Source organism: Gloeophyllum trabeum (assembly GCF_000344685.1).
Source record: "Gloeophyllum trabeum ATCC 11539 unplaced genomic scaffold GLOTRscaffold_00010, whole genome shotgun sequence".
Taxonomy (NCBI): Eukaryota; Fungi; Basidiomycota; class Agaricomycetes; order Gloeophyllales; family Gloeophyllaceae; genus Gloeophyllum; species Gloeophyllum trabeum.
This window is the reverse complement of record NW_006920419.1, coordinates 1540088-1551864: the sequence shown is the minus strand read 5'-3', so window position 1 is coordinate 1551864 and position 11777 is coordinate 1540088. Positions and strand designations below refer to the sequence as shown.

General features: G+C 53.5%; 5 protein-coding genes across 5 annotated transcripts; 2 read left to right on the top strand and 3 right to left on the bottom strand.

Moving 5' to 3' along the window:
- Positions 1 to 770: 770 nt before the first annotated feature.
- On the top strand, positions 771 to 1735 carry GLOTRDRAFT_139907 (uncharacterized protein; the record flags this gene model as incomplete). The annotated part of the gene is made up of 3 exons (XM_007869926.1): positions 771 to 853; positions 907 to 1005; positions 1066 to 1735. 3 exons carry the CDS (start codon positions 771 to 773, stop codon positions 1463 to 1465), a joined length of 582 nt encoding a protein of 193 aa, XP_007868117.1. The 3' UTR covers positions 1466 to 1735.
- A 465-nt stretch (positions 1736 to 2200) lies between these two features.
- On the bottom strand, positions 2201 to 3552 carry GLOTRDRAFT_131169 (uncharacterized protein; the record flags this gene model as incomplete). Its single annotated transcript, XM_007869925.1, has 2 exons — positions 2201 to 2735; positions 3530 to 3552. 2 exons carry the CDS (start codon positions 3550 to 3552, stop codon positions 2201 to 2203), a joined length of 558 nt encoding a protein of 185 aa, XP_007868116.1.
- Positions 3553 to 3786: 234 nt separating this feature from the next.
- Positions 3787 to 6012, top strand: GLOTRDRAFT_94965 (uncharacterized protein; the record flags this gene model as incomplete). Its single annotated transcript, XM_007869924.1, has 3 exons — positions 3787 to 4080; positions 4102 to 4640; positions 4884 to 6012. The coding sequence occupies 3 exons, from the start codon at positions 3787 to 3789 to the stop codon at positions 6010 to 6012; spliced, it is 1962 nt and encodes a 653-aa protein (XP_007868115.1).
- A 1741-nt stretch (positions 6013 to 7753) lies between these two features.
- Positions 7754 to 8587, bottom strand: GLOTRDRAFT_131167 (uncharacterized protein; the record flags this gene model as incomplete). The annotated part of the gene is made up of 1 exon (XM_007869923.1): positions 7754 to 8587. The coding sequence occupies one exon, from the start codon at positions 8585 to 8587 to the stop codon at positions 7754 to 7756; it is 834 nt and encodes a 277-aa protein (XP_007868114.1).
- Positions 8588 to 8868: 281 nt separating this feature from the next.
- GLOTRDRAFT_26369 (uncharacterized protein) lies at positions 8869 to 9114 on the bottom strand (the record flags this gene model as incomplete). The annotated part of the gene is made up of 1 exon (XM_007869504.1): positions 8869 to 9114. A coding segment is annotated over one exon (246 nt), but the record flags the coding sequence as incomplete, so codon positions are not given.
- Between the last annotated feature and the right edge of the window lie 2663 nt (positions 9115 to 11777).

The window sequence follows — 11777 nt, the reverse complement described above, 5'->3', positions numbered from 1 at the left end:
TCAACGCGTCAGACGCGTTCTAATTATTCGCCACGCGTCCTGGGGTCCCGAAATGAATATCCCGACAAGGGCGCCAAAGCTCTCGGGGTTTGATGGGGAGAAGCGCTCGGGAACGCCGCGCGAAGCGGCGGCGGCTTGATGTGATTGTACGGAGGGCGTGACGTGCCCGTAAATCCACGCATCACGTGGCCGTAAATCCTGTAAATCGGCGTAAATCCACCGAAATAAACGCTTATGCTGCTTATGCCGCGCTTTCGAGCACTTATGCGGTAAAATGAGTGCTTTTCCGCTTGCAGGATGCCTCCCCGGCTCTTGGGGGCTAAACTGACGACATAGAACGATTTTTTGAGTACATTATCCGTAGTAACACGCATTTTGGTAATATACATCAACTTCTATCTACTGCAGGAGAGCAAAACACCCCCGGGGAGGTGCAGCCGCCGGGGAACGAGCGGGACAGGCGACGCGTCGACGCGTCGCGCGAGGCGTGGGAATACCCGGGAACCGCCGAGCCCCACCTGCCTAATAAGGCATGAAAAGCGTAAAGCCAGCGGAATAAGTAGTGCGAGAGTCGAGACGCACAGCACCGACGGTGGCAGCGAGCGGAAGCAATCCAACTGCAGCCACATCGCTGCCAGCAGAGCAGCTCGGCACCGCCCGAACGCGTCCGAGCCCAACCTGTCCGACACTCCCACCGCACGCAGACCCACTCTCCTTCATCCACCCCAACCTCCCGCGGCTCAACCCGATGGTGGCAGCCCATGCCTGACATGGCGAACTGCAAATACAAGGACGACAAGGAGCGCAAGGAGGCGAAGAACCGCCAGAACCAGGCGTGGTACCGGCGCAAGCGGTGCGTCGCGCGTCATGTTCGTTCGGGCTGGTGCTAATGGGCGGGGATAATAGGGCGAAGTTGCTGGAGAGGGCGTTCGAGTCTGGCGGGGATAGGAGCAGCAGCGGATCGCGCTCGCTCACGCCGGGCGGCGCGGAGGACGACGCGCCCAGGTATGTACGCCACACACGTCCCCACACCCCGCGAACGCCCCTCCTCACTTCCTCCCACAGCCGCGCCGCCCGCGCGCTCGACTCGCGCCTCCAATCCATCCGCGCGCGCTGCGCCGCGGCCGGGTACGACGAGCCCGTCTCCGCCTTCCTCGCGCGCTTCGAGGCGGCGCACGCCGCGCTCCGCGCCTCGTGCTGCACCGGCGCGGCCGACGTGGACGAGTGGCTCGCGGGCTACGAGCGCCAGCTGCGCGCGGGCAGCGCGCTGCTCGACGACGTGCAGGCGCTCGTGCGCGACGGCGCGGACGTGCGGGCCGCGTGGGCGGAGCTGATGGAGGTGTCGATGAAGGTGCATTGGTTGATGGCGGTGATTCAGGTCCGTTTGGATCTCGTCCGCCGCGCGGGGGCGGGCGGCGTGCTCGAGTGGGGCGCGTGTACTCCCTCTGGCCCGGCGCTGTGCTGACGGTTCGCTGCATCTCGATTCGACTCTCCACCTCCCCTTTCTACTCTACGTTCTTTGTCGTTGGTTCAGGATTTACGGACGCTGTCGCCCTGGTTTGTCTTCGTCTTTTTTCTCGCACACCCGTCGTCTTGCATATGTCGCCACACTTATTGTATACAGTACATATACCACCACTCGGATACTTATAATACGTCTATCTCCCGGGACACTTGTAATATACCTATAGGCTTATATCGAGGAGGGATGGACGACGGATACCTGCTCGTTGGACGCACACCAGTAATATAGTCGTCCACCACTCACTCGCTATGACTGCGCGGCCTCGGCGGTGATACCAAGTTATGAACTTGGTCATCACGGACTGGCAGGCGGTCTTCGCCTCGGATACAAGGGGGCAACGCGTGTCGGATGCCCCCACCTCACGCCCCTCGTCTTGGGAATTCGGCAGAGGCGCAGTGGCGCCGTCTCTATGCACGCGCCCAGGGCTGACTCGTCTGCGTCAGACAACACGAGGGGGGAGAATCTCGGAGACCCCGTCTGTGAATCCTTAGTAGGAGCACGGAGAGACGGCGAGGTCTAGCGAGTGGTGACGCATGCGCTGTCGTGTGTTAAGCCCAAGGCGCCCTGACGACTCGCGCGATCCCGCCGCGTCGCCGCCAAATCACCGACATTCCCTACCTACACCTCGTACTTATACGTACACATCTTCCCGAGCACGCTTGATCAGTCGCTCAGTTACGCGAACACCCAGTCGACCTCGACGCGCCCCGCGCCGAGGCTCGCGAGCGCGCTGAACGCGGCGGGCGAGAGGTCGATGCTGCCCGGCGCGCAGCTGGGGCGGAGGTCGACGACGGTGATGGCGCCGTTGACTGTGGGTCCACACGGGGTGAGGACAAGCCAGAAACGTGGGACAATAGTTGTAGAGAGGGCGGGCGGGGATGGGATAAGGGGAGCGAAAGGAGTGAGTGCGTGAAAGGCAGAGGGAAGGGCTGGGGAAGCGGACGCACAGTCGACAGTGTGCGCGCCGGCCGCGTAGTCGGACGGCGAGAGCGCGACGATGAGGTCGGCGGAGAGCGAGTTGGCGCCGCACGCGCCGAGGCCGGGCGTGAACCACGGCCCGGGTGAGATGAGATATACGCGAGACGAGCGAACGGAGAGGAGGGTCGGGAGCGAGGGAGACGTACCGTCGGACACCGCACCCGCGCTGAAACCGAGGCGAGGGTCGCGAAGGAAAGGGTTCTGGGGTTGAACGTGGAGGCCATTGCGAGAGCTAGTGGGTGTGGCAGTGAAAGCACGGGTGACCGACGCGGGATGAACGGCAGTGGACGGCAGCGGGACGGCGTCAATGTGGTATCCGACCGGGTATATTCAGCGTTTTTATGAGACGGGGCATGGTTCTAGGGGTGGTCGAGCAGGTACATGTCGTATTCAAAGATGTTGTTGTTGGTTGTCTATACCGAAGACATCAACCGTGATTGGAAGGACCAGCAGGTTTACAGAGGCCGGAACGGGACGTGATTGGAGGCGAGGAGACTCACGGATCAAGTAACACAGCAGTGCCATTCCGTCGACAACCGAGTCCGGACGCTCGCAGGTCAATGAGGAAGCTGGACGGCAAGCGGCCAAGCGTTGAGTCGAGGACCTGCACACAGAAATTACATCGCAGGCGTCCAGTTCCGGAGGCTAGACTGGATGACTTCCCGTAACGTTAAATCTTTATTTTCCCTAATTTCAAGGCGTTGTCAGCGAGGTGGTCACACTGAGTGATCGATTTTGATGGGATACAGTCATCACCCGGTCCTTTACACAACACCGGTCCTTTACACAGTGCCTTTTTGGGGGTGTTCACCCGTTGCTTTCCAGACAATTTGTACCTTGGTAGATTGAATACACCTATGCTGTATCTTTTCATGTCAATTTCGTTGCATTCTAGTGTGAATCTAAAAAAATAATAATCTTTCTTTTCCAAATTTCGCTCAACCTGAATATTGTAGCACCTATTACTCGACAACGACAGTACCGTTTTTAGTAGTTCAAGTTGCAGAAGATTCTGTACGCATATACAAATATTTTGATCCCTTACTCATGGCGAAACGTGCAGTTGTTCTATCGGTATGCTCGAATCATTGTCCAACGCAGTTGATGAGTCCGGCGAGTGGGCGTGATCAGCACAGCCACCCGCGCCACGCGTCTCGCTAACGCTGAGAAGCGCCTCGCAATATACGGGAGCGTCGGGAGAGTGATGGCGACCGAGCGAGGACGCGCTGCCCTCCTCGCAAGCCATCATATTCCCCGAGCTCCTTGCTGCTGCCTAGTCCCTCATGGTGGGAAGACCTCAGTCTCAGTCCCGAAAGGCTCAACTCGCGCGGGAGGAGCATGATCCCGTCATGGATCGTGCCATTGACAGCTATCGCGCGGAATTGGACAAGACAGACCCGGAGAAGAAGAAGAGTCTCCGCACTATTTGTGAGGAGACTTTACAGGTGTATTTTGAAGAGACTGGCCATACTGTGACACTCAATCACAAGACGCTCAGTAACCTGGTGAATGGCGGCTGGAGACTCGCCGAATTCAATGCCAGCAAGAGCTGGCTGACTCCGGCTGAAGTTGACCAAGTCATTGCATATGTTCAATAGGTTGCTGCCCGGGGGTTTCCACTCAGCCATCGACGACTTTGTGAGCATGTCAATGAGATCTGCCAGGCGAAATACGGTGACAGCTGGCGCCCCGAGGGTCTCGGAGATAACTGGACTCACCGTTTCGTGGAGAAGCATAGTGACTGGCTTGCAATGTATAAGCCCCATGCGCTTGATGCCTCCCGTGCCCGAGCTGTTAATCCCCATGCGACAGCCGAGTACTACCGACTTCTAGAGGAGCTTCAGACAACTGGCGATTATGGGTGGCCAATTCTCGATGAGAACACATATGGCGTTGATGAGTCAGGATTTCAGTCTGGTCTTGGGCAGTCAAATGAGCGTGCTATTGGTGGGAGAGGTAAAAAGGTTCAGCATGAACAACGAGATGGGAACCGGGAGAATGTTACAGTCATTGTCACTATTTGTGCTGATGGGTCCTCAGACAAGCCATCCCCAACTGTCATTTTCAAGGGGTCTTGCTTCCAGTCCAATTGGTGTCAGGATAACCCAACAAATGCATCATATGCTCCCTTCTATATGTATATTCCCCAGCATCAGTTTCTAATACAAATTTTATACAGACTTGGCTATTCAAAGAAGGGATGGACCAACGGGGAAATTGGTGTCCTGTGGATGGAGCTCTTTGATCGTGCTACTTGGCAGAAGGCCAACGGCTGAGCAACACTCCTCCTCGTTGATGGCCACAACTCCCACTATACAAGGGGGTTTCTTGAGTATGCTTGATGCCACAATATCCGTGTTCTTTGCCTACCTTCACACAGCACTCACTGCCTCCAGGGCCTCGATGTGGCATTCTTCAGTCTTTTGAAGGACTGCTGGAATGAAGAGCAGGCAAAGTGGGAGCGACAGAAAGGGAGGAAGGTCACTAAAGAAAACTTCCTCCTGGTCTACGGGAATGCTCACCTGCATGCCTTGACTCAAGAACTTGTCAGGACAGCTTTTTGCAAGACTGGTGTTGCCCCATTCAATCCCAAGGTCATCACCCCAGAGATGATGGCTCCAAGCCTGGAGACATCAACTCAGCCCATCTTACCCATTGCCCCTGCAACTCCCATTCACGCAGTCAGCAAACTGATCCGAGCAGCAACTGCTCCAGCCAAAGATGGTTCAGCTGGAGTCAACCAACCTGGCCTCACAATGACACCCATACGAGAAGCACTCACCAAACTTGAGGAGTCCTCAGCTCAGTTCCTCGTCACTTCATCTCCAGTCCGATCTGACCAGGAACTCCCTCAGCTCCCGATTTGCCCAGTCTCACCCATCAGACATCAGGGACACTCACCATATCAAGTCCTGCTGGATGCGGAGCCTCAAACAGAGCGAGAGCGGTTGCTTCAACTCGCTCTCCAAGCCAGTGAAGCACGTGCTGAAGCCCATAAGCAGCATGTGCTCAGTTTACAGGCAGCAGCTGTGCTGCACACTCAATACCTCTCCCGAGTACGGGCAGAACTCCAGGCCCAGAAAGAGAAGAAAGCTAAGGGGAAGGGGTTCAAGTTGATGGGTGATGGAATGCCGAAGGTACTCACTAACGATGACTTCATTGAGAAGGTGAAGGAACGGGACCGCCTGCTTGATGCCATAGCAGACGAGAAGGAGGCACGGAAACAGGCTCGGGATGAATATCAGCTGCAGATGGCAGAATGGAGAAATGAAGAGGACGCACGGAAGGCCAGAAACGACGCTAAGACGGCTGAGTATCGGAAGAGACTCGCCGAATACAAAGCCGAAAGTGAGAAGGCCAGACGGGAGAAGAGGAGGATTCAGCTCAAGAAACCTTCGCGGGGACCACTAGAGAAGGCTAAAGCAAAGCCCAAGCTTAACGCGCAGTCAAACGCACTAGCAGATGTCAGTGAGGGAGACGCCACCGGGAGCGAGGACGAGGACGATTAGCATCTGTCACACATACGTGACACAGCGTGACATTGCTGTGTAAAGGACTAGGGCGGGCGCAAAACAGCCTGCTTGTCGAAAATATTCCTACAGCAGTGAATACCCAACATCCTGCTGTAAAATTGGTAAAGTACATCTTAGTATACTTTAGAATGTATCTGTCACAAAAAGTTTTACAATTTCTACGCCAGTATACCACAATATCACCTTAAAAATTCACTGTGTAAAGGACCGGGTCATGACTGTAAATGATTTCATCGTCAAACCGCAACGATTTTTGCCGCCGCGAGCTGCAGGAAGGAAAAGAACCAAGTACCTGCCACATATGGTAATATTTATGAGGACGGAGTGTTAGCCGACGCTAAGCGAGGCTTTAGAGACGTCGAGCAGACTACAGAGGGGTCCTGACCCCTCCACAGAATGCAGGATTAAGGGATGCCTTTGCTTGACAACCTCCATCGACAAAACATTACCATGGAGAGCGTGACAATGCGGCAGCTCGGCACAATCACATCGGGCGAGGATTTTAGGGATTTACAACTGAAATTTAGGGATTTAACGTTACGGGAAGTCATCCACTATGTACAAAGCACACAGACAATGCCACCCGAGGACCCGGAAGATCGACTGAAGCAGGTGCGCGTCTACGTCGAGAAGGCACGCGCCCTTGCGACAGAATCAGCCGCCGTCCAGAGCCCTGGAGAGCATCAGCAGCGTACCTCGAGTAAAGGAAGGACGAGTGGCGGTCCTCGTGGGTCAGTTGAAGCTGGCTGGGAAGGCCTACGCAGTTCATTACGTCTCGAAGCTGTCATGCGGCGACCCATTATCCTTCCGCTGAAAACAAATCTCAGTCGGCGTGCCTCCTGCCGCGCCTCCCCTTTGTATCCCCGGTGCTCTTCCCTCTTTGTGCTTTGTTTGTCGCTATCTGCTCAGGTGTTACGCACGCTGTCGCCCGCTTTCGTCCGTGCACTCATCTATCTCGCATACGTTGCCCCTCCACACCTCACACTACCCATCATATACAGCACCACCACCGGGATACTTGTAATACAGGATGGTGTCGGTTCATCCGGATCTGCGTTCCGGGTCCTTTGGGAAGTGTAAGGATAGCTGGTCGCCGCTTAGAACCACAAAGGCGGCGAGGCGGCGGTGGATCTCTAGCTCTGATGTTATTCTGCAGGGACAGGAGGGCGTCTGGATGTAGAATCTCCGTAGTCAGTACAGTTAGCTTGTATCACACACACACCAATAAACGGAACCTCGTCTTATTGCGAGAGATACAAGATAGGTAATTGAGCTAAGCAGATTCAGAGGTAGTTGTTGTCTAACGATCCGCCTGCCCAATCCGACCATCTATCACTCAGTAACCAAACATGTCCAAACTCGGCGCCACTCGGTGGCGCCCACCTTACACCCTCCCCACTTAGAGCGAGACATTGTCTCCGATGACAATGGGGAGCGATATAATGGTATTATCTTTGTATGGAAATAGATTATAATATGGTCCGAGACTCAATGGTCATTTACATCGCGACTCGGGGTAGCGTCCATAGCGATGATCATCATACAATGCGATTTGGATATGCGGCGGGAGGAGTGGTCATATTACATAGTGATGCCGCGGAGTCATAACAATTCGATAGTGCGATATAAAAATTGTTAAAGTCCAAATAATAGCACGGACGCAAGACGGCGGCGACGACAGCGACGAGGGGGGGGCACGCAGCGTCCGTACTCCCCACTAGTCGGCAAAAGGGTCCGGTGTCGGTGCACCCTTGACTCCACGCAACTCCGCGAGCTCAATGGCAGCCTCGTAGTGTCTCCCTTGGGTCCATATGCCACAGCCGGCGAGGTACTTGATGATTTGCTCCTCGTCGGTGGGGTTGCCCTCGAAGTCGGGCGATGATCTAGCCGGGGCCTTCTCGACCTTGCCCTCATTGATGGCGGCCTTGTACCGTCCCGACGCAATGATGTGCAAGGTCGCATTAATGAACACGTCCGTGTCCTCGAGCTTCCCTCCGGCACGCTGCAAATAATGCCACCAACGTGCGCGCGATGCAATGGTGTCGGTCTGGCCCTTCTGGAACCCTTGGGGCGCCATCTCCGGCCGTTTTTTGACGGGCTCGACAAAGGCGGCAGTGGTAGGGGCCTCGTAGAATGAGCTCGGCATGATCGTGACGGCCTGGTCACTCACTGCAGCCGCTATAGCTGGCTGGTCAGCGGTTGAGGCCGGCGGCGCAGAGGGCATGGTCTTTGCGCCCTCGGTGGTAGCGGTGCTCGGGCTTGTTGAATCCCCCGTCGGGCTCACGAAACCTCTTCCCTCCTGAGTTCCTGCGGGGCCGCTATTTGAGTCGTGTCCCTCCTCGCAGCACTGAATATCTTGGTGCTGGGTATTGTACTGATAGCGGCGCCGGCATAGGTGGATCGAGTGACGAGCCTCTTCGAGGTCGCCGTGCGTGTTTTCAAGCGTGACGAACTGAATATAATTGGTCTCCTCGAGCTGAGCGATGCGCTGATGGCAAGCCTCCAAGGTAGTCGGGAGGTTGGCGCCTCGTTTGACGATAGCGGCGGGCATAGGGTTACGGCGATACATGACAGCAAGATGTTGAGTAGCAAGCAGAAGGTCGGTGTTCGAGTTCAAGTGACTTTGAACTCCGCTTTGTATCCCGCCACGCTATTGTTCGTGCACTGGCGGGAGTTGCCGAGTAGCGCTGACGAGTAGGCGCTCATTAGTCAGCGACGTGCGTGCCTTTCGCCGGCGCCTTTCCGGGGTAACTCCTCGGGCCGTTTGACGCCTTGTAGCTCCAAATAATGATCTAGTGCCTCGAGTTCATTGCAAGAGGATAATGGCTCCCATGTAGCCTCTCCTATTTGCCATCGTACAAGTAGCTGTAGCGCATTTTTATTCCATCGATGAGCCATAATTTCCTCGACGAGCCATTCAACGTCTTTCGGCTCTCTGAAGTCATATGCAGTGTAGGATTCACGATGAGGGAATAGATTATCGACGTTCCCTTCATGTCGTCTAAGCCTGCTCACATGAAACGTAGGGTGAATACGTCTCTTCGCCAGTTCGGGCGGTAATTTAAGTTTGTAGGTAGATTCAGCGGGGTCGCTCTCCTCAACTTCATAAGGACCAATGAATCGGGGCATCAACTTCCGAGCCCGACCCTTAGGTAAATTAAGATTCTCCGTGGACAAATACACTAGATCACCTGGGGTAATTGCCTCATCAGGTCGATGTCATTGATTGGCGTAATGAGATTGAATAACACGACTCTCAATGATTGCATCGTGCGCATGCGCTAAGTTCAACAGTGCGCGTTTGGCGGATTGTCGAACGCCTGGCATGACTGGCTCAGGGTCCAATGTGGTGGCAATACGCGGCATAGTTCCATAGTTCAATTCAAATGGGGCGTATCCCATGCTCTTGCTGATACTAGAATTGATTGCGAATTCAACCATGGGGATTTTCTCAACCCAGTCGGTTTGGCTCGCATTAACTAACGCGCGTAAGATCTGGGACACCGTTCGTATAGATCGTTCGGAAGCTCCGTCGGTTTGAGGGTGGAATGCCGTAGACATTAATAACCCAGTGCCTAGGAGCTTATGCATATCCCGCCAGAACTTCGCCGTGAATTTAGAGTTGCGATCTGATACGATAGTATCAGGCATCCCATGAAGCCGAACTATGCGGTCATAATATAGCCAAGCTACGTCCGATGCTTTGGCAGTGGTCCTCATAGGAATCAGATGTATCATGGATGTTAGTCGGCATATCACGACCCATAGGTAATCATATCCTTCAACCGGCGGGAAAGGTCCAACGAAGTCCATACCGATTGATCCCCATGGGTGAGTAGGTATCGGCATTGAATGTAGTAGTCCCATGGGTCACTTAGGTGAGTCCTTTGTGGTCTGACAAGTACCACACAATGCACAGTATTGTTCCACTTGGTCTCCCATCTTGGGCCACCAGTACCAACGACGTACGTATGCGAATGTTCGAGCAGCTAAGTGTCCGATTGTCTTATGACATTGGTCTAACACGATTTCATTGATATGACGCTTCTCAAATTTGACGCGAGGGATACATAGCGCGAACGTAGAGTCGGGCAGTTTGCGCCATATGTACCCGTTCTTGAATACAAATGCCTTTTGGGCAGTATTCTTATTCAATTTCGAGAAGATTTCATCCTCAGCGTATCCATTTGAAATAGCTGTCATTATGCGACGATCACCTTTGATTACCTCGTGAGGTGATTTACGACTCGCTATTGAGTTGGCGATAGTAGGGTCGTCATCGTCGTCATTGGTGCGTGCATCATCAGAAGGTACCTTAGATTCCTTAGGCGGCTTGACCTTAGTGACTACAGATTGAGCCATCTCCTCAGCTTCCTTGCTTTGAGATTCCTGAGTCACTAAGTCTCTAAGACGCTGTGATCGCCTCGGCAATGGGGCTCCTGTTAACTCAGGACCAACAGTGGCAGCTCTAAGTTCTTCAAGCCGAATGGGAGGCAAATCTTCTCCATTCGGATCAAGACGCCTGTCTGCAGCAACATATTCATCCTCAGGTTGCAAATCATTGACATTATCGCTTTCGTAGTAACGCGAAAAGCAGTCAGCCACTTTGTTTGATTTGCCCTTAACATAATGGATAGTGTAGTCGAATCGACTTAAGTACTCCATCCATCTAGTCTGTCGATGAGATAGTCGCTTCTGAGACTTGAAGAATTCAAGGGCTTTGTGATCAGTCACTATGGTTATAGGGCGACCAATCAATTGTCTTCCCATTTCAATAGAGCTTCCAATATAGCAATGGTCTCATGTTCGAATGTCCGATATGCCTGTTGTGCCGAAGTGAACTTCTTTGACATAAATCCAGCAGGGTGACACGTCCGCCAGTCCGGTCTCTGACCATATACGGCTCCAATGCCTGATACCGATGCATCACATATAACCCATATAGGCTCATTGACTTTAACATCAATAGGTTTAAGGATCGGGGCCTTGCAAGCCATTGCTTTGATCGACTCGAAACATTTATCATGCATTGGTTGCCAAGAAAATGAGCGATTATCTCGACACATGCTTGCAAGCGGCCCAGTATAGGCTGTCACATCAGGCATAAAGTGTGCGAGGTACTGCACAAGGCCTAGGAACCGCTGTACTTCATTGAAGTTACGAGGCGTTCTCCATTCACATATGCGCGCCATCTTGTCTGAGTCCACATGAAGTCCACGATCATCAATTACATGACCAAGACAGTCCATTCGCTTCGAATAGAGGTTGCACTTAGTTTTACTCAAATACAATTGATACTGCCTGAGATGATCGAATACCATTCCTAAGTGTTTTTCATGATCCTCAATAGAGTCCGAAAATACGAAGATATCGTCCAGGTACAAGTCCAGGTACAAACACTCCAATGAGTTCACAGAATATGAACGTCATAAGTCGTTGGAATGTAGCCGGCGCGTTTGTATCGCCTTGCTGCATAACGTAGCTGAGAAAAGTACTGTAGATAGTGGCGAATGCCGTTTTCCATACGTCCTTTGGCTCGACTCGGATTTGTTCGTAAGCGTCCGACATGTCAATTTTCGAGCGGAATTTAGCCTTCGCAACGTCCATACGAATCTGATCTTGGTCTGGAAATGGTGTTATGTCATGCAGAGTGTTGTCGTTACGCTGTCTGCAATTCACCACTGTCCTCAAACGACCATCTTTCTTTGGAATGCATAGAAGAGGAGCAGCTTGGCTGACTG